This window comes from Aulonocara stuartgranti (assembly GCF_965226115.1).
Source record: "Aulonocara stuartgranti genome assembly, chromosome: 16".
NCBI classification, from domain to species: domain Eukaryota; kingdom Metazoa; phylum Chordata; class Actinopteri; order Cichliformes; family Cichlidae; genus Aulonocara; species Aulonocara stuartgranti.
Window position 1 is genome coordinate 14,939,425 of NC_138952.1, and position 19,459 is coordinate 14,958,883.

Below are 19,459 nucleotides of genomic sequence, written 5' to 3' on the forward strand. Positions count from 1 at the left end.
CAATTTATGGCCGGTCTCACTCAGCTCTACACAGGAGGGGCTTGATCTAAATTCTCATGAGCTTTTAGGTGAGGCTGGGACCCAGTAGAGAGCCTTAGGGGGAAGAAAAGGGTTTCACTTACCACTGTTTTAATTCTCTTTGGCTTATCATTAATTTGTTGTCACAGAAGAAAGGTGAGCATCACATAAATCTAATTAAAGTTAATGGGATTATGATGCCATTCTCTGAGTCTCTGAAGTACCATTTTCTACTTGTTTAGTCAACTAAAGGATTGATCTTCTTAGATCTTCATCATGCTGTTCTGCCTCTGTCCTCGCCACACAATGCATGACAGGTTGAATGACATCATTTGTATATACGATGGGACTGGAAGTTGACAATAGAGAATAAAGTAGATGTAATGTTGATATAACCAATAATAGCACAAAAGCCTGAAGATGTAAAATTGTGAACAGTGGAAGTATAACATAGCTGCTGAAGCAACACTCATATCAAGAAAAATAATTTAGCAGTCTGAGTGCTTTGGACATTGTAGTCATAGTTCTTCTTTGCCTGGTGGTGGAGTTCGTGGTAGGGGTTCAAGCCAAAAGCGAAGGTGTTGGTACTATCAGAGGCCCCACGGGCTAATGCCTGATGTCAGCCCCCTGCTGACAAGGATGTAGATCTGGATGAACTGGGGTGGGGGTTCTGACTGGTCCAACAACAACAGACAAGCAGATTAGGAGACCTAACACTGTGTGATGGCATCATGCCGTTCTGGCCTGGTGGCCAGTGCACCCAGGCATTGTGTTCTTGTCTGCTGAGCAGTGTTTGGAATTACAGTAGAAGTCATTTGGATTTAACAACGAAGTACAATAACAATTCCCCCAGAATTTTACTTTTAACACTGATAGAGAGCTTATTCTCAATAAGTGTGTTTAAATAAACAAAATCTTTAAAACATTTCTTTCAGTTTTCATAGAATAATCTGCATGGAAGACTTAATAGTATTACTCTTACTGAACGAGTTAAATTTCATTATCTAGATACAGATTCTCATCCCTGCTCTGCATGTGGGTTTGGTGTTTTGATAACTGCTAAATTAGGCATAATGACTTGTAATGAAGAAGCCGTTTAATGTATATGGTATGAGATTATTATTATACATTTATGCAAAAACATAGACAGTAGGAAAAATAGCCTAAGCTATACAGTAGTCTCCATTCTTTCCACTACCCCAACTGTGTCGGACCTTGTGGCTTCACTGAGTGGCAGGTCTGGTGTTTGCTGTGAAACTCTCTGTGGCACCTCCCTCCACAGGGGACTCTGAACTACCAGCTCACAGGAGTGACTCCCACTGGGACGGCCGAGGCCCTTTGCTTCCTCCCCTGGACGACCTCTGACACACCCAGTTTGTGCTTGGTGGCCTTGAAGAGGCAGTCGTGGGGATTTCTCCCCAGCCAAGCAGCAGGTTATAATTGATGTGGCAGAGACGTCAGCACTAATCTTTTGCTCTCTGACGGCCTCTCTGTAAGCCCCTCATCCACTCGACTCTGAGACCTGCCACACCAACCTTGGCAAACTGCTACCTAGTCAATTAGATCTACCCTGTCTGCTCCCTGTTTTGTGTAAATATATCTCCAGTAGACACCCAACATGTTCAGTTATCTACTCCGGCACATTCAGGGTGATTTCTTAATGCCGCCGCATGTCACTATCACCAAATGGAAAGCTAGCCTGATATCTCTTCCTGCAGTGGGCTCACTGATTATATATGGAATAGGGGGACACTGTTGATTTTCATATTTGTATGGAAGGTTCATATCTCCCTCTACATACCTTGGGTCCCACAGTGCATATGGATATTCTAATCACACAGTTGTATATTCTGCAATACACCTGGGGATACCATTACTAATTTGTTTAGAGTAGTGTGAATACAGTGTAGTGCGAAGCATATCTCAAGCAGTGCTCTTTTGTGTATCCACTCATCCCTCAACAATGTCAGCAACTTTGCTCAGAGGACAAAACATGTCATGGGAAGAGGTACTACTTGTGATTGCCAGGGATGCACCAAAGACAACATTGTGGGTTTTTTTTAGTAGCGCCCGCAGAAATGGCTGAACTGATGTCACTGACTAGTTGCATTTTAAACATGCTACCTTTGTAAGTGAACCACATGTGGACCAATCATAAATGCAGCATGGCCTGTTTTGTAATTTCAAAGATGTATAATATTGCTGAAACATTTTGAAATAAACACTTATCTGCTTTCTGGACTAAAAGGCAGAACAAGGGAATTTAATAACCTCATTCTGTCCAAATGTAACTAAATCTAGGCTGCTTGTCTTTTTTTTAAAAAATTTGTTTCAAACCTATTTAAATTAGGTGCAAAAGTTGCCATGCAACCAGTGACGTCTTGAGGAAGTTGCAGCTAAGAAATGTGGTGATGCCACTTTTTTGGACAGCTTATTTTTTTGTGTGTGTGATTCAAACTTGCTATTTTGACACTGTATTTTGGTAAACATTTGCTTCAGATAAAATAGAAATATATTGCTGTGATCTGAGGCTTCCAATTCCAAATTGGATATTGTTTTATGAGCTTCCTTCTAAAAGAAGTCAATCTAACTAACGATTATTAAAAAGAACAGTGAAACAAATGGCATCTGTAATGTTTGAGGCTTATAGAATTAATGACACAAATCATCGCTGTATCTATCCTCGGTAAACTGTGTGTTTTATATATAAGTACAAAAACTGGTAAAATTATGTGAAAATAACATTTTCTTCACTTTTTGAAAATGCAAATCTGAATCAACTCGGGATGAATATCAAAAGAGTTACGTGTCCACCACAGCATCAACTTAATTTACAATATTACACTGATGTAGTTACACAGTAGTGTGTTTGACAGTTTTGGCCAAAAGACCGATGATGCCACAATCAGTCATCTGTCATCCATCTATCTGTCTACAATTCATATGAGTAACTACTCTTATTGGTCAGTTAAATTGATGTAAGTTGCTTATTCAACTTGACCAGCTGATGGCTTTTCACTTAAATTGTGATTAAGGTCATATTTTTCATTCTCTTTGACTTTTATTGTCTTTAGTTTTTATTATACAGCCAACCAACAACAGGAAATCGTATATTACTTTCTGTACTTACACATTACAATGACCTGGGAGTTGTGATTGATCGTGAGGTGGATGAGCTACTGTCTCATTGACATATGATCTTCCATTTATTTTGAAAAATTATTTTGATTTTAAATTTTGAGCCTTCCTGTGATTTAAACTATGTTTTGCTACTACAGCAGCAACATTTAGTGAATGTATTAAAGTAAGTCTTATTTAGTGCCTCAGTGCCACTTGCATTTAGATACAAAGATAATACTCCAACCTTAATGCATTCATTATTTATATAATCACTATGACTAAATATTCCAGCATAAGAGTTGTGATTATTTTGCAAGAGGAAGGTCAAGTCAGTGAGAAAAAGATGGAAAAGCAATAATTTGCTAAACGGGGGTTATGAGCAGGATGCATGTAAATGTATCAAAGAGGGGACCCATAGGAAGCACACACAAGGTTAATCTGCTATGACTGTTGAAATTTCCATGATATGCCAGGTGAATAGAGAATTATAATGGAATGAACCATGCTGTTTATTCAAACTCTTCCTCAGAATAGCAGCATGAACTGTAGAGCTTTTTGTACAAATGCATGAAAGCAAGCACAACGTCAAGCTTTATTCTTGCAATAAAATATCATGACATACAGACTATGTAGAATGAATACTGTATATTGGAAGAGCATATTAAGAAGTCAGAAATTATAAGGTTATAAGCTAATTATAATTTGCATGTAATTCAAAATTCTGAAGTTTTACAAAAATAGCACGTTGAGTCAGCCATTTAAAAAATATCTCTAGACATTTCAAATCTTTGAGTGACAAGTGAGTTTTTTGGGGGAGTTTTTTTCGCTATGAATTAAAATCAGCCGCCTATACAGAGGTGAGATATTCATCACCGTCTCAGCCATGAGCAAACCCAATGGCAAACACTGACAACATCTCCCCATGGCCTCACTCATATTAGACGAGCTCTGTCAGTAAAGGAGTCTGCTTCATGCAAATCCTGTTGATTAAACCGAGTCATATAATGTGAAATGGTATTATGCATAAACACAGATATGAATGCTAAATAAAGGATATGAATCTTTTTAGTCATAAAGGTGTCTGCAAGTTCAACCCATACACACTCCCTACACATAGTCACATCTCTTGTTTACTGTGTTTGTATCTTTTCTGCTGTAGGTTAAAAGCACCTACATCAAGAGTTTGGTGTAAATGAAGTCGGCAAAATGAATTTAAATAATTTCTCTCAGATATTTCTCTTTACTTCCATTCATGTTATTTACACACTTCGATTTAAAAGAGAAAAGGGGAAAAAAAAGAATCCTTAGCAGCTTTTTTGGCCTTTTAAAAGGTTCAGTCATGTACAGTGCCTTCAATATAGGTAATGGTTGTAATCACTGTGTTTTGCTCTGATTTGTTTGTTAAAGACATTTCTCAACAGTCTTAATAACTTTCAAATCGGTTTACGTGAGCTTCCAGCCGATGTCTCAAAGAGACTTACACTCAGTTACCTTGTCTCAGTCTAGTCACTGTCAGCAGTGTTTATCAAAATGTCCAAGTATAAGTCAGGACCATCATCAAATGACTGAAAGTATAATAGGTGCAAAATGTCAGGGGAAATAGCTCGGTGTACAGGATGCGATGCCATTTTCATAAATGTTTAATTGATTGTAATCCTTTGTTGAGGAGACATTTGCACAATGCATGGAGTTCACACAGAGCAGGATATAGAAATATTGAAGTACAATAATTACTTTGAACCATCTGTAGCCTAATTGTCAGAAAATGTCTGATAATGGCCTTTTATTTAGCGTGATTATATACCATGTATTTAAAGAGGCAGGGGAAAATGAAAGGGGGTTTTGGAAGTTGTAAATGACCAGAGTCAACTACTGCATACAGAGTCATACTTTCTCAGATATGATTAAGTAGCTCAGGAAAAGCTTGAATTGTTAACAGCAGAATACCTGCCATGGCCCCTCCGATAGCCTGAATTGTTTTCATATGGCCATTCATTTGTGTACATGATTGAGTCATATGTCAGCAGTGAGCAGCTGTTTGAATTGTCACTGAGCTGTCAGGGCAGGGGAAGGCTGTGAGATGTAGTGATGGCAGTCAGTCTCCTCCCCAGCCACTCATCCACCCGGCCACCTCCACACAGAGCCGCAAACCTCGCAGTCAGGTTTGGGGGCAACCATCGTTGCTTGTTCTGCTGCGCTCACTGCAGCCATGACAAGATTCACAATTCTCTCCCTTTATTTACACACCATTGCCCCAGCTCAACGTCACGTCAAAGCGGCACGGTCCTGCGGTCGCCGCTGACCCCAGGGTAGGGGCTGTCTCCACTGATCCGAGCTTATCCTGCTGGGGGACCAGACCTCGGTCATGTAATACACAGTGTAACTGCAGCAGCATGTGAAGCCACCATACATATTTCCCGCAAGAAACGAAGAAATTGGGCATCTCAGGCTTCGTGATAATGTCGTAAGGTGTGATTTTTGTTCTGTGCATCCATTAATGTATATTTTTTGTCTTTTTCTTTAATACACTCCCATTGGGATCCTCAGTAGACAAACAGAGATTAAGGCCTTTATATAGGGATTGAATGTTGACTACTTTTGTCACAGCAGACAGTCACATAAGATGCTCTACCCACAAGCACAGATATTACCAAACCAAAAAGCTGCTGGAGGTGTCATGTAAATACCTAACCACAGTTAAAGTAATAGGCTATAAAGTGATCTTTAAGTGGAGTTTTAAGCACCCCCATAATGGCTTTGGCTGCCTTTTAGCAGACCATGTGACTCCCCCAGAGTAGTGATTATGAGTCACGGATGAAGAGGTCTTGTGTGTAGGTCAGCCTGTAAGCCTCACTTTCACCTGCCAATCTTTACTTTCCTTCGATACTCTAAGAGCCTTGTTCTTTATACTGTTAACTGTCTTACAGCAGGTGGTATCTGGTGAATTATGTCTACAAAACACCTTGACAAAATTTGGGTATAGCCTCATGGAATTCCTGCTGTGGGGAAAAGCCTCCAAAAATGAGAGACAGAAGGGAAAAAAATTAAACAACCATCTCACATGGCATATTGTGGCATGGTGAGATGGGTGGTGGGTTGGAGAGGGAGGGTGCGCTGTATATTATGTATAATGTAGATGGTCTTAAAGATTTTCCAAAAATACTTAGTTGAATAAAAATCCCTGCTGTATTCTGGTCTTGTTTTTTCCCCCCCTTTTACTCAAGGACATTGATGCATGCTGCTTTTTGAATTTTGCATTACGTTGGAGGTCGGCAGGGCTAGTTTCAGGAAGTTGTCTTAATTTCACAGGGTTAAGGAACAGCAGATTCACTGGGAATACAGATCACTTAGCACAGGCCTGCAACCGCCCTGAAGTTGGTCAGCTTTCTCCCCATTTGTTAACCACATCCGTGTGGCTGCTGAAGCGTTGAGCCTGCCAAGGTGAACGTGCGGTCCCACAAGGAGGCCTTTGTGTCATCGATCAGTGAAACCGTGATTCAGCTTCATCTGTGTTTTTTAAGTGTTTGCTTGTGTCTGTTCAAGCTTCAAGATCAAAGAAGAGACATAACTGTTTTGTACATTCAAATTCCCTGTGAAGAGAATCAAACCACTGTGTAAACGTTTTGTATCTAGGAAATATAATACAAATTGATATTTGCTCTGTTACAAAAGTAAGCAATTCTTAGGTTTTTTTTTTTTCTTCCAAAGCAAACAACCATTGTATAGATTGTACCAGAATCCACCCTTCATTTACCCAAACTAAAAGGAATTGTACATGTATCAATGATAATCCGATAATCACGCCGCTCCTAAGCTTTTAATTTGATTAAGTGTGTGAAAATTGAGGGCAGAGAGTCTCTTGGAGGATAACATCACAGACAGTGTCTCCTAATTGGTGCTGTAAATTTACATATGGATTCCTGTTTAATGTTTAACTAGTCTTTAATCCACCCAGCTCTGTGATGTCTGCACTCAGAAATATCCACGTCTGTCAGATGATTTGTGATTATTCCAAATGCGCTCAGGCTGTTTTTGATGAAATGGGAACAATTACTGGCGCTATAAAACAGAGATTTTGGAAGCGTTTTAGTCACGGTGAACCAAAGATTCTCAGTTTCCCTTTAGGAATTGAAAGAGACACTGATTTCAGCAGTGATCTAGACTGAACACAATCGTGATCTCTTTTATTGTCTTCTTACAGCACACAGGTCTTGCCCATTGAAATCGATTGTCATCTCCCAGGTGCTTTTCTGAAAAATGACAGATTAAAGTGATCAGGTAACTTATTTAAAATTAACTTAATTAAGATACTGCACATCTTCTTTTGATTGGAAAGGCCATAGATCATTGGCAATAGTGCTACAATATTTATTGGAAAACAAGCTACACCTCGCAATGCATGGTTCATTTTACAGACTTTCTGAGAGCTTACACATCAGTCAATCAATAGTTTTGGATTAAGTGTTACTGGTGAGTTATATGAGGTAATATAGCAGAGAGAGATTTTTCATTATGTTGTCTATAAAGTTTCGTCTTTCCCTTTTCTTTCTTATTTCTTCTAATCCTCAACTCCCTCATTGTTTGTTTTTCCAAAGCCTTATTTTCTTTCCGTTTTTAATAAGCTGAACCAAACCATTTTCACTTTTTACAGGCGGTTTCACTCTTTCAGCTCTGAATAAATGGTGACTTTATTTCCATGAAATTCTCAAATGACATAGATTTTACTTTTGCATAAAAGCATGAAAAATGCGCCTAATATTGGCTGCATTCATCTGCTAAGTGGACATTTGCATGGGTGCGAAGGGGAGGGGGAGAGGGAGAGAACCACTAGCCTCCTGGGGTGACAGCAGTGCAGGGGGATGACATGTGACAGCTGTGACAGTACTGAAGGGGGGTGGGCAGGCGACTTGCTGCGCCCCCTGATCCAATTACGCCACACGGCCCCCTGTCAGACCCAGCAGCTTGACTCCAACCACTCGGAGGACAGTATTGATCTCTTGTCAGGAGGACCAGTTGCCCTCTTTCACAATCCAGCACCACTGAACTTTCCAACCACCCTGCCATCACACCCCCACTTACACCCACATCCAGCCTGCTATCCTTTCTCCTGCCAACCACCCTCGTAAATGACTGGTAAAAATTGGGTTATAGGATTCAGGTAAGGAAAGAGAGAGAGGAGGTCAGTGGGGCTGTGTGCTAAATACCCACAGCTACTCAGGGAGAGTGCATAACATCCTGAGAGTGGTGGTGGTGGTAATGTGCCTGTCCAGCTCTGAGCTCAGTGCTATACTTACAGTACCTCACTAAAGGTCTGAGAGGATGCTGCCTCTCCTGGCTTGTGTGAAACTGCTTGATTTGAGATGATGAAAAGGCCATTGCAATTAGCAAGCTCTGGTTCGTTTTGCCATATCTAGAATGGAGTGGTAGAGACAGTGGCAGCTGCCAATAACTTCAGCTTACAAAGAACAGACAATTAGGCCGGGGCCTGTTACCACCGCTAGTCCCACACCTCCAGACCTTTGCACTGGCCCTAGCCCTGAGCACCTGCAGGTCAATAGGTAATGATACTGTGTGGAGCAACAGCTTGGAACAGAGGTTAATCAAACCACAACCACACACGAGTTGCATCCAGCTTATTATTCTCACCACAAAGGCCAAGAGGGTGAGAGGAAGAAAGGGAGGAAAAATGGCATCAGCGAGGGAATGATCTCACTTACACGGTTCTCAGGTTTGCACTGGCATCCCAGGATTGCTTTAAAACACATATATTTTTACTTTTAATCTTTACCTATTTAACTTTAGAGTTGTTGCATTTGACCCATTTTCTGTACAATTTACGTACTGTTGTCCTTTCTTTTTTCCTTTTTTTTTTTTTGAGTGTTTTCTCTTTTCCCATGTTTTCTTTACATCCCTGTCTGTCACTCTCTGCTAAGCTATGGCCCAGATCCAAACCTGACCCTACACAACAGTGGTTGTCAACAGTTTCATTTGAAGGGTACAGAAGGAATTTTGGAAGCCCTTTCTCTGATAGAGCTTGAAGCTTTCAATCAGCATCTGTGGTGATTTATACTGCTGTCAGATTGATGTGTCTGGTCTATCCTGTCCATCACTTGCTAAAAATATGTCTATTCCGTTTCAATTGCATTCATGTGTTTACATAGATAAGGAAAAAGATTACAAAACCCCCAAATATCTTTATTCTTTTCTCCTGTCCTCATTTCTAATAAAAAAAATTATATATTATTAAGAAAATTATGAACTTTATAAATCCCTTTCCCAAAGCAGGCACAATGTGCTTTTAATTAAAATTTAGATAAATAAGACTATATTGAAATAAATTAACTCTTATAGAACACCTAGAATGTTTTCTGAGGATATTACAGGTCATTTATAATTTCATTTCATTTAATTTTTTTCAAAGTTTCATTGTAATGATGCAAGTCATGTTATCATACTTTGAAAACAAAGTATTTTTCTTTGTCCGTCTGTCTCTTTTGAACCATGTCAATATGACAGTATTTTCTTTTGTTTCACATTTTAACATTAGCAATTTATTTTATTCTTCTCTGAAGCAATCCTTTATCTCGGGTTCCACTTTGGTACACAGTAGGGCTGGGCCATATCATACCGTTCACGGATATAATGTTGGGCAATGATAAGAAAATGAAATATCGCGATAGAATATGGGTAAAACATGCATGCGCAGTACCTTTGTTTTCATACGCACATGGCGGAAAAAAGCATGGCGGCGATGGAGAATGAGAAGAGCAAAAGCGGATCGTTGAATGAAACAGATGAACCAGAACTGGTTTGTAAAAATGCTGCAACTTCAGTGGTGTGGAACTGGTTTAGCTTTCGTCCGTCAGATACACAACAAAGCACTGTTTTTGGTAGAGCATGCTAGCGGGTCGTCGTTATTACCGTGTTTTTTGGAAAATACGGCACACTTAAAATCAATCCTTTGATTTTTCTGAAAATCGACAGTGCCCCTTATAATCCAGTGGGCCTTATGTATGAATTCTGGTTGTGTTTACTGACCTCGAAATGATTTTATGTGGTACACGGCGCTCGAAAATCTGTCAAATGTTTTAGTACAACTTTGCTAAGCTACGAACCTGCACTGCTTGATGGATTGTCGGAGCATTACGGCTATCGTAGGCAGGAGCCTCGAGGAGTGATACATACTGTGCTTCAACATAATATTAACGTATTGTGTGTGTATAACCTCTTTTTAAGTTTTGTGGATATTATACGAGGTTATGCTGAGGATATGTCGGCCAATTTCCACTGGAAATGCCTTTTGGTTAAACTGTCAGCAAGGAATTTGCATTTGCACTGTTACATTTTTATATGACTTAAAAAACAGCTGCTGTATATTGTGATAAATATTTTTGGTCATATCGCCCTGTTCTAGTACACACTGCATCTTCAAGGAGCAGCATTTATAAGCTGGCAGAAAATGCACACAGTGTTGGAGGGCTTTATAACCCACTCCCACTTAAGTGTGGTGGGTTTGAAACGGCACTTAATATGGCCGACCTTCCACATGAACTTGCAGATAGAGTGTGTAAGGGAGGATGAACACATGGTTTTAGAAAGCAGGCTGTGTCTCTGTATTAGTAACTTCCTGTTTTATTCTGATAATCACCTGAAATCATATCTCTGCTGGTTTTGCTTCTGCTTTTTTTTAGTCACCATTTCTGATTTTCTGTGTTGCCCATTTCTTTCTTTTCAAGTGCCATCCTTTAGTGTCGGTCCTTTGTCTTCCTTTCGTTTCTTCCTGGTACTCGTTCTTACTTTTTGGTTTTTCTCTGTGGATGTTTTTGGTAGTTTTATCTGTTCTTTCCTGGATCTCTTGCTGCCTTTTCATTTGATTGTTTATTTTAACCTGACAGTTATTCATTTTATTTTCATTGCCACTTTATTTGTCAGGGACCATGTACAAACAAACTAGAAAAAAAAAACAGTACTTTCCTAAGAGAAAAGATGCATTGTACCAGATTTAGCTGCTGGATAATTTCCATCTGCTGTCTTGCATGTCAAATAACAAATAGAAAGAAATATAAAAACACATCATCAGTAAGTATATTACACTCCCCAAAACACATAGGCTACAGTCTGTGTATTTGTGGAATGGAAAAAACTAATGAATAGCCACACAACACTATAATTAAAAGTCAACTTAATAATGCCCAACTGCTCTGAACATTAAAACCTAACATCAAATTTTTTTGTTCTGTGCTGAGGAAATCATAGAAGTTGTAAAATAAGTCATCCCTATAGGACTTACTATATAAGTTAAGCTGCAAAATGCTTAATTTTATTGCTGGCATGCTGTAGACATACAGGAAAACAGTAGATATATGGCAAATCAGTGTGATGAACTGATGCTGTGAGTGTATAGCACCATGAAATTGGGCACAATCTGGAAAGAAGCTCATAGTCACTTTCATGGTACATGCAATGTGTATCCAATGCAGAGTGTGAACATTACCCTGGTCACTCATGCAGTCAGTTGTGACACCGAAGACACTTGGTCAGGGGTTAGACAGAGGTAGGCTGTGCATGTTTGTTATTGGTTAAAAATGTAAATGAAAAAATAAATGGAAAAAATAAATTCAGAGTACTAGTACAGTTAAGCAGTGGATCCTGTATGTACCGGATCTGCCATCTTTCTCTGCAGTATCTCTTTATGTTATCACAATCTATGATAAATTGCAACCTACAATCGTTGAAATGAAATAGTGTGAAGTGGAATACACGTTATTTTCTTCTGTTTAATCAAACGAACCACTCCATTAAATAACTGATGCATTAGTTTTTATTTTTTGGCTGTTGAAAGAGAACAAGAGAAATGACTCAGTCTTCTGTAGAGCCAGCTCCTCAAAGAAGACTTTTCAATTTCAGCCTCCAATTTCCATGTTTCCCTCGAATGAAATACTTGTATAGTGGATAAAATAGGCCGTGTCTGCACCAGTGAGCTTAGATGGGCTGTTGTGTTACCGCCAGACTTATGTTCAGTAAGAGTGTTGCTTTTTTGAGCAAAGTAATCACTCATGTAATTAATCTAGAGAAAATGTGAGGAAAATAACCCAGATCTGTCGTGGAAACACCAAGTCACTCCTTGGGATGTTTGATTTAATTCATTCTGCAGAGAAATGGATATGGTGCTCTGCTGCTTTATACTTGAAACATAAATCAAACTAGTGCATCTGGGAAACAGTGACAAGAAAAAGTTTTTTAAACTCGCAGGATTTCTGTGTTGATTACTGAGAAAATGTGCTAAGATTTTTATCTTGGTCACAAATCTAAATACATTCTTATCTCATAACAGACAAAATTTGCAGTTGCTGTTGGATTCTCCTCTTTTATAACCATTGTGTTGATGTGTGTGTGTGTGTGCGTGTGTGTGTGTGTGTGTGTGTGTGCGTGTGTGCGTGTGTGTGTGTGTGCGTGCGTGGTTTGAGTCATTTTTATGTTGCATTACTCAGTCCCTACTAAGCAGGTCCTGACTTTGCCCTAATGTTTTTCAGTAAAATGTGTTACAATTTTGATTTGCATCACTTCGTCAATGACTAGGACAGATCCAGGCTGTTGCATAACATATCAGTAAACCTCGTCTGTACTTTGTGATTGGGAAAAGGTTTTGGTGCTACATTAGATTTTGGGGGTTTGGGTTGTTTTTACCGCTCCAGAAAGGGTCACCTCTTCAGAAATCTCAGCTCATATACAGTTAGATCCATATATATTTGGACACTGACATACGTTTTGTTTTTTACCTGTTTACTGAAACATATTCCAGTTATAGTTATATAATGGACATGGACATGATGTGTAGACGCTTAGCTTTCATTTGAGCGTTTCCACAATCAAATAGGATGAAGGGTTTAGGAGTTTCAGCTCTTTAACATGTGCTACTCTCTTTTTAAAGGGACCACAAGAAATTGGAAAATTGACTCAAAAGTTATTTCATCGGCAGGTGTGGGCAATTCCTTTGTTATTTCATTAAGCAGATAAAAGGCCTGGAGGTGATTTGAGGTTTGGTGCTTGCATTTGAAAGATTTAGCTGTGAACAGAAAACATGCGGTCAAAGAAGCTCTCCATGCAGGTAAAACAAGTCATCCCTAAGCTGCAAAAACAGAAAAAATCCATCCAAGAAATTGCTACAGTATTATGAGTGGCAAAATCTACAGTTTGGCACATGCTGTGAAAGAAAGAAAGCACGCAAAACTCAGCAACGCAAAAAGACCCGGACGTCCACGGAAGACAACAGTGGTGGATGATCGCAGAATCATTTCCATGGTGAAGAGAAACCCCTTCATAACAACCAACCAAGTGAACAACACTCTCCAGGAGGTAGCCGTATCGATATCCAAGTCTTCCATAAAGAGAAGACTCCATGAAAGTAAATACAGAGGGTTCACTGGAAAGTTAAAGCCACTCACGAGCCTAAAGAATAGAAAGGCTAGATTGAACTTTGGTTAACAAAAAAAATAAAAAATTTAAAGCCAGCAGAGTTCTGGAAAATCATTCTTTGGACGGATGAGACCAAGATCAAACTCTACCAGAGTGATGGTAAGAAAAAAGCATGGAGAAGGCGTGGAAGAAGCTCATTATCCAAAGCATACCACATTATCTCTAAAACACGGTGGAGGCAGTGTGATGGCTTGAGCGTGCATGGCTGACAGTGGCACTGGGACACTAGTGTTTATTGATGATGTGACACAGGACAGAAGCAGTCAAATGAATTCTGAAGGTAGACATACTTTCTGTTCAAATCCAGCTAATGCAGTCAAATTGATTGGGCGCCATTTCATAATACAGATGGACAATGACCTAAAATATACAGCCAAAGCAACCCAAGAGTTTATTAAACTTCTTGAATGGCCAAGTCAGTCACCTGATCTTAACCCATTTGAGCATGCATTTCGCTATTTCACTTGTTGAAGACAAAACTGTGGACAGAAAGGTCCACAAATGAACAGCAACTGAAAGCTGGCAGCGCATTAAAAAGGAGGAAACCCTGAAATTAACATTTTATTTTCAGTTATGTGATTTGTCCAGTTATTTTTGAGCCCTTTACCGAGCCCCTAAGATCGCATTTGAGGGCTAGCTCATTTTGTATTGTGTCAACAAGGTTTCTTTTCAGATACCATACCTATATGTGGATTTCTTTTAAAACTGTGATACACAAGTGACAATGTAACACTGTCTGGACAGCTATGGCTCTGGGGATAGATTAGAGTAAGTTGTCCACCAATCTGAAAGTGTCTCCTACAGCTTACATGTACAAGTGACTTTTAACAAGACACTAAAACTCAAAATGTCTCTGTGTCTGTCATGTTTGAGTGTGTGTAATAAATAAATTGTTGTTTCTGTAGAACAATATGCTATAAGGATGCGTGGGTGAATGTTGCTTGCATTGTAAAGTGCTTCTACGGGTCAAGAAGACTAGCAAAGTATTACATAAATGCCAATTCACTGCTGCAGCATAAGAATAAATAGCCTAATTCTACAATGTCTTCTATTTGTTAAGTCATTTGGATAAATAAGTACACAAGCTAGAGGAAACATTAAAGATATATATGTGTTCTTTTGCAAGAAAAAAAAAAAGAAATACAGTCAATTTTCATGTGTTTAGATTTCAGTGTATATGTTGACATACCAACAATAAAGCCAGCAATTCTCAAGAGGTCTTTATGTCATTATATAGTTGCTATTTCAAGGCAACACTCCATATAAATTTCTTCAACAAAAGTGAAATTTGCTCCTCTGATATGATGCCTCACATTTAACAAATATAACAATATCAGACACAGAGAAATCTTCTCTCAGGGACACATCGGCATGGCCTAAATTGGGACACTGCTTCCATTTGCAAAGTGCAATTATGAGTGTTTTTAGACATCCTACTTACATGTCATCTGTAAACCAACGCAAAGCCAGCACTTCCAGACCACAGATATTTGTCACACCTACTGTAATGCGCCATCGAGCTGGTGAGGCAGAGGGGCCCAGGAGGGGAATCAAGGAATCTGTCGAATTAATACATGCAGTGAAGATTCCTCCTGTCATCTCAGCTCTCTTTTACCACTGGCTTTTAAAAGCCATTTAGAGGCAGCAACTGAACAGGACAGACAAGCTTGACAGCGACTCCTTAAAGAGCATCTGTCTCCTTTAACACTTAAATAAACTATGATACTGTCTTTTACACACGAGCTTAATTTTAATTAATGAATTGATTTGTCTTGTCAGTAAATACAGCCAAATTGCCTAAAATATGCCAGAAGCAATATATCTAAATATATATATCCTCCTATAAGACATATTGCAGGCTTTACATCACTTTGGATAACCCCTCTCTTAATTAGAAATGTGCTCAACATTATAAACCATTATAGCTTTTGATGCAGAAGAGCAGTCAGAATTATTTTTCAAGCTGTTAGGATCAAGTTGACAAACTGGAAATCTGGACTTACTTTGTTCACTCATGGGGACTTTGAAACAAGTTTGATGCATGGTGCACATTGTAAAAGGACAAAAGTTTCATGTTTCCGAGTGCCATTGCGGAACAGAAACTGTGATGGTCTATCACAGCAGGGTTTATCCAGATAACAAGCAGATAACTGCTTTTCTTTAGCTCCTTTAAACTTTTTTTGCCTCCTCCCAACAAGCAACAATTTAAATGAGCTATTTCCCGTACTAAATATATCTGCCGTTAAATTACAACTCCTTGCTGCATTTCATAAAGCAATACATGCTGGAAAAGATGTGCTTAAAAATAATGCAATAATTTATATCTTAGATAAGGAAAGAGATCTACATTTACTCCTTCCACCGTGCTGCTGTAAACTACCTGACAATTGTTCATTAATGATTCCCAGTAAATTCCTTAAAATGGTAATTTGTCATCCTGTCACTTCATTTGTGACCTAAAATTCCTCACTAGAGGCATCATCAAATAAATTAATCACTACCCAGGATCCATTTCTCCCCTGTGCGTGCTATTATACCCGGCTCTCTTGTGTTTCTCTTCATTTACATATATTTAATGGCCCAGTTGTGGTTGGTTGTGCCATGCGACTTGCACAGCTCATGTCAGGTGAAATATTCCGACTGCCACAGTCTTTAACAGTGCGAACCATGTCTTGTTCATTTTCCTTGAATACCTGAAACACAGGAGAATAAAGAGAATTAAAGACATTTTATGGAACAGTAAAATCAAAAGTGCACATTTTGCAGGTTTCTGGTTGGGGAATTGCACTAATAAGATGACACACTTTTCAGAAACGCGTTATAACAGATGCATTCTTTTTTCTAAAACACACACAGCAGATCTTTAGAACGTTTACACAGCTGCTTATAGCAAAAAGAAGCTCGGAAAATTAAATACATACGTTATCTACACAATTTAGTTTTATTTAATTGCATCTCATTACAGCACATGTGTACAGTACATTACCCACCAGACAGATTGCTTTGTTGTGTGCCTTGGCAAAATTATGAGGTTCAGCGTGAAGCTATGATCACAGACAGGACTGAAATACAAAAAATGCTAATTTCAGCACTAAAATGGCCAAAGAAAGATCACAGTGAGATTCAATTTATCATTGTTCCAAATTTTATTAAGCTGTGCAGAAAGAGAAAATTTAGCTACTCTTTGATTAACATGAAATCATAGCCTCTCAGCATCTTGAGAACATCATCTGCTCAGTTAATTACCTTTTTCTCTTAATAGGATATTCTATCAGCCAACCAAAATTTATGTTTAGTTTATGTGCCGAATTTCATCACATTTCCAAAATGGAGGCATCTTGTAGTTTTTCATACATCATGCTCAAAGCTGTTTGTTTATGTTTAATCCGTTAAGTGTTTTGAAAGCTTCAAGATTAACAGTGTTTAAAACTGTTTAAAAGTGTTGTTTTGGGTTTTTTTTACATTCTCTTAGGGGTGCATGCAAATATATTCAATTGTTTTCTGATTTTTTTTGACAGATAAAAAACAGCCCAATTATTTTTATGAGCTGAGAGCTTGTCATGTTTTGAACTTCCATCCTCATTAAGGGTCCCTAACACCAGAGGACATGTGAATGTGCTAGGAGCACTACCAGAGAAAACAACAACCCCATGCTGCCAAAAGGATCCTCTCTCGCCCAGCCACCCTGTTAGAACCTCACAGCCCGTTTCAAATGAAATTAGCATAATTAAGAATTAACATGCATTAATTGTGATGCTTAATGCAAACTGAAGATAAATGTGTCACTTACTGTAGATAAGCTGCTAAATGCTTTGTCACCTCCTCAGTAGTGCTTTGGGTGGCAGAAAATGTTTGGCCGACAACTACTGTAGGCAGATGCAAGACCAGAATATTACACATTGCATGCTCTTTATTACAAAGTACAGTTTACTTTTTCAATTTTTCTCCTCTACTTGATGTGATGCCCCTGTTTGCATGCTTTTTGGGGTTGCTGTGCCAAGCCAAGTTGTGTAAAGGCTTCTGCTACTTTTATGTCTGATAATCCTACTTAGGCTCTTCTTGAGCAGGCCCCACTTCTCTCCATATACGGAACACTGGAGTGGGTAAAAAAACAGAAAAGAACATTAACATTACATTTGGAATTTATTATCAGGCACACATCATTTTATGTCATGAAGTGATCCAAAAATATTTCAATTTCCAAGTCTTTTTTTTCTTCTTCCAACAGATGGCGCTGTGCTCCATTTGCCTTGATGACCCTTCACCTCCCATCTTGTGTAGCTGAACATGAATCACAGTTTTTGACAGGTAAATAAACAAAGATCCATTCGGTTGTAAAGACTGGCTGGCATGCTTGTATTTTAAAAGAAAAAAAAAATCAAGCAGCGTATTGATCAAGGACGTTTGTGATGTTGCAGAGATGGATTTATGACAAAGGAAGAAGAGACTTATGAAGTGCTGATTGGTGTAACCAGGACTCAACCTGGCAATAAAGTCTGGCATTTGGAGAGTACAGAGTGTGCGGAGGGTCATGCTGTACTTTGCCACTTTGAGTGGTTGTGGAGCTGTCCTTTTGGCTCTTGCTCTGTGGTCTGTCAGATGGAAGACTGATGAAAGAATGATCAAGGGAGATCAAAAAGATTTTTCCCGAAACCTCAAAAATGGCTGATGTACCAAACCTGTAACACTGCTGGACATTTTTCTGCAGGAGTTTAGTGTGGAAGTGCTCTGTGGACATTGCTGTTTTTAGATTGCTTTCATTTAAAACATGATATAGGCAACAAATTGCAATAGGGTGTACTGTGGCATGGGGATACTGTTGGAGTACTGTGTTTAGCTGGTTGTAATTCCTTGTATATTTTTATATTTTAAGTTTACAATAAGGTGACCCAACAGTCTCAATAGCTGTTGGATAGATTGCTCTGAATTATTTTAAAGACATGCATGGTACCCAGGAAGATAAAGTGGTATCCAGACTATTTAGTGCAGCCAGGTTCATTTTGGGTTTTACATGAAGTGTCTCAACAGTCATGAAATGCCATAACATGCTGACATACTAAACTATTAGGATTTTGAACACTGTAATCATTACCAATTACCTTTTAACATATTAGCCCAGTGACTGTAAGGAGAGCTTTACCTTCTAAGTAGTTTTTTTTAGTGTTAAATAACTTCATTTATCCAAACTGCTGACAGTATCACTATTTCAGTTATTTAATCTGTGAATTTTTTCAGGAGCGATGTAACCAGTGTATAAAACTTCATAGTTAGTGCATGACTTTTCTTTGCAAAACTACCATTCTATACCTTTATTTTGCAAAAAATACATCTTTCTCATCCACTGCACTACTGAATGTTTTCTCTTTTCGAACAAAGGAGAGGAGCTGTATGTTTGCAAAGAGCTGGGTGGTTTTTTTTTTTTAACATTAATCTAGATTTAATATACATTCCAAAATGCATTTTCCCTATTAATTAAAAGTAAACCATGTATTGTATGGTACATTATCCCTCTAACGGCCCCATGTGGAGATTATGAAGTGGAAAACTAATGGTGCAGACTTTAGCATTTGGGTTTTGTCATTTACATATCTGTAAGGGGATGTCGATGTATGTGCAAATAAGCAGAACTTTATGTGTCCCGTGCTTTCTCTGCCGCCACCTTTGTCCTCCCCTTCCCCTCCCCAGTTTACAGAGGAAGTCAAAGAAGAAGTGTTGCCTCTCTCCCCTCAGCTAGAGAAGGTAATGAGATTCTGTGCACCCTCTATTACGAGGAGGATGAGAAATCTGATTATTAAGGAGAGGCATGTGGCAGTAAGAAAAATCTGTTTGTTTTTTTTCTTATTGT

The 19,459-nt window shown here is 38.8% G+C and overlaps 1 protein-coding gene across 14 annotated transcripts in view; it reads left to right on the forward strand.

The window, feature by feature from the left end:
* The window catches only part of LOC309690249 (uncharacterized protein), a 109,712-nt gene that overhangs the window by 27,152 nt on the left and 63,101 nt on the right, over window positions 1–19,459 (forward strand). For 12 of the 14 annotated variants that reach the window (XR_014271679.1, XR_014271680.1, XM_082507188.1 and 9 more), the window contains one exon: window positions 17,843–17,922. Coding sequence is in view for 10 of the 14 variants with exons in the window: in XM_082507188.1 (XP_082363314.1) it covers window positions 17,843–17,922 (80 nt within the window). In the remaining 4 variants the exon portion in view is untranslated. Of the gene's footprint in view, window positions 1–17,842; window positions 17,923–18,032; window positions 18,755–19,459 lie in introns of those variants that run through there. The other 2 variants (XR_014271681.1, XR_014271682.1) reach the window with 1 other exon arrangement.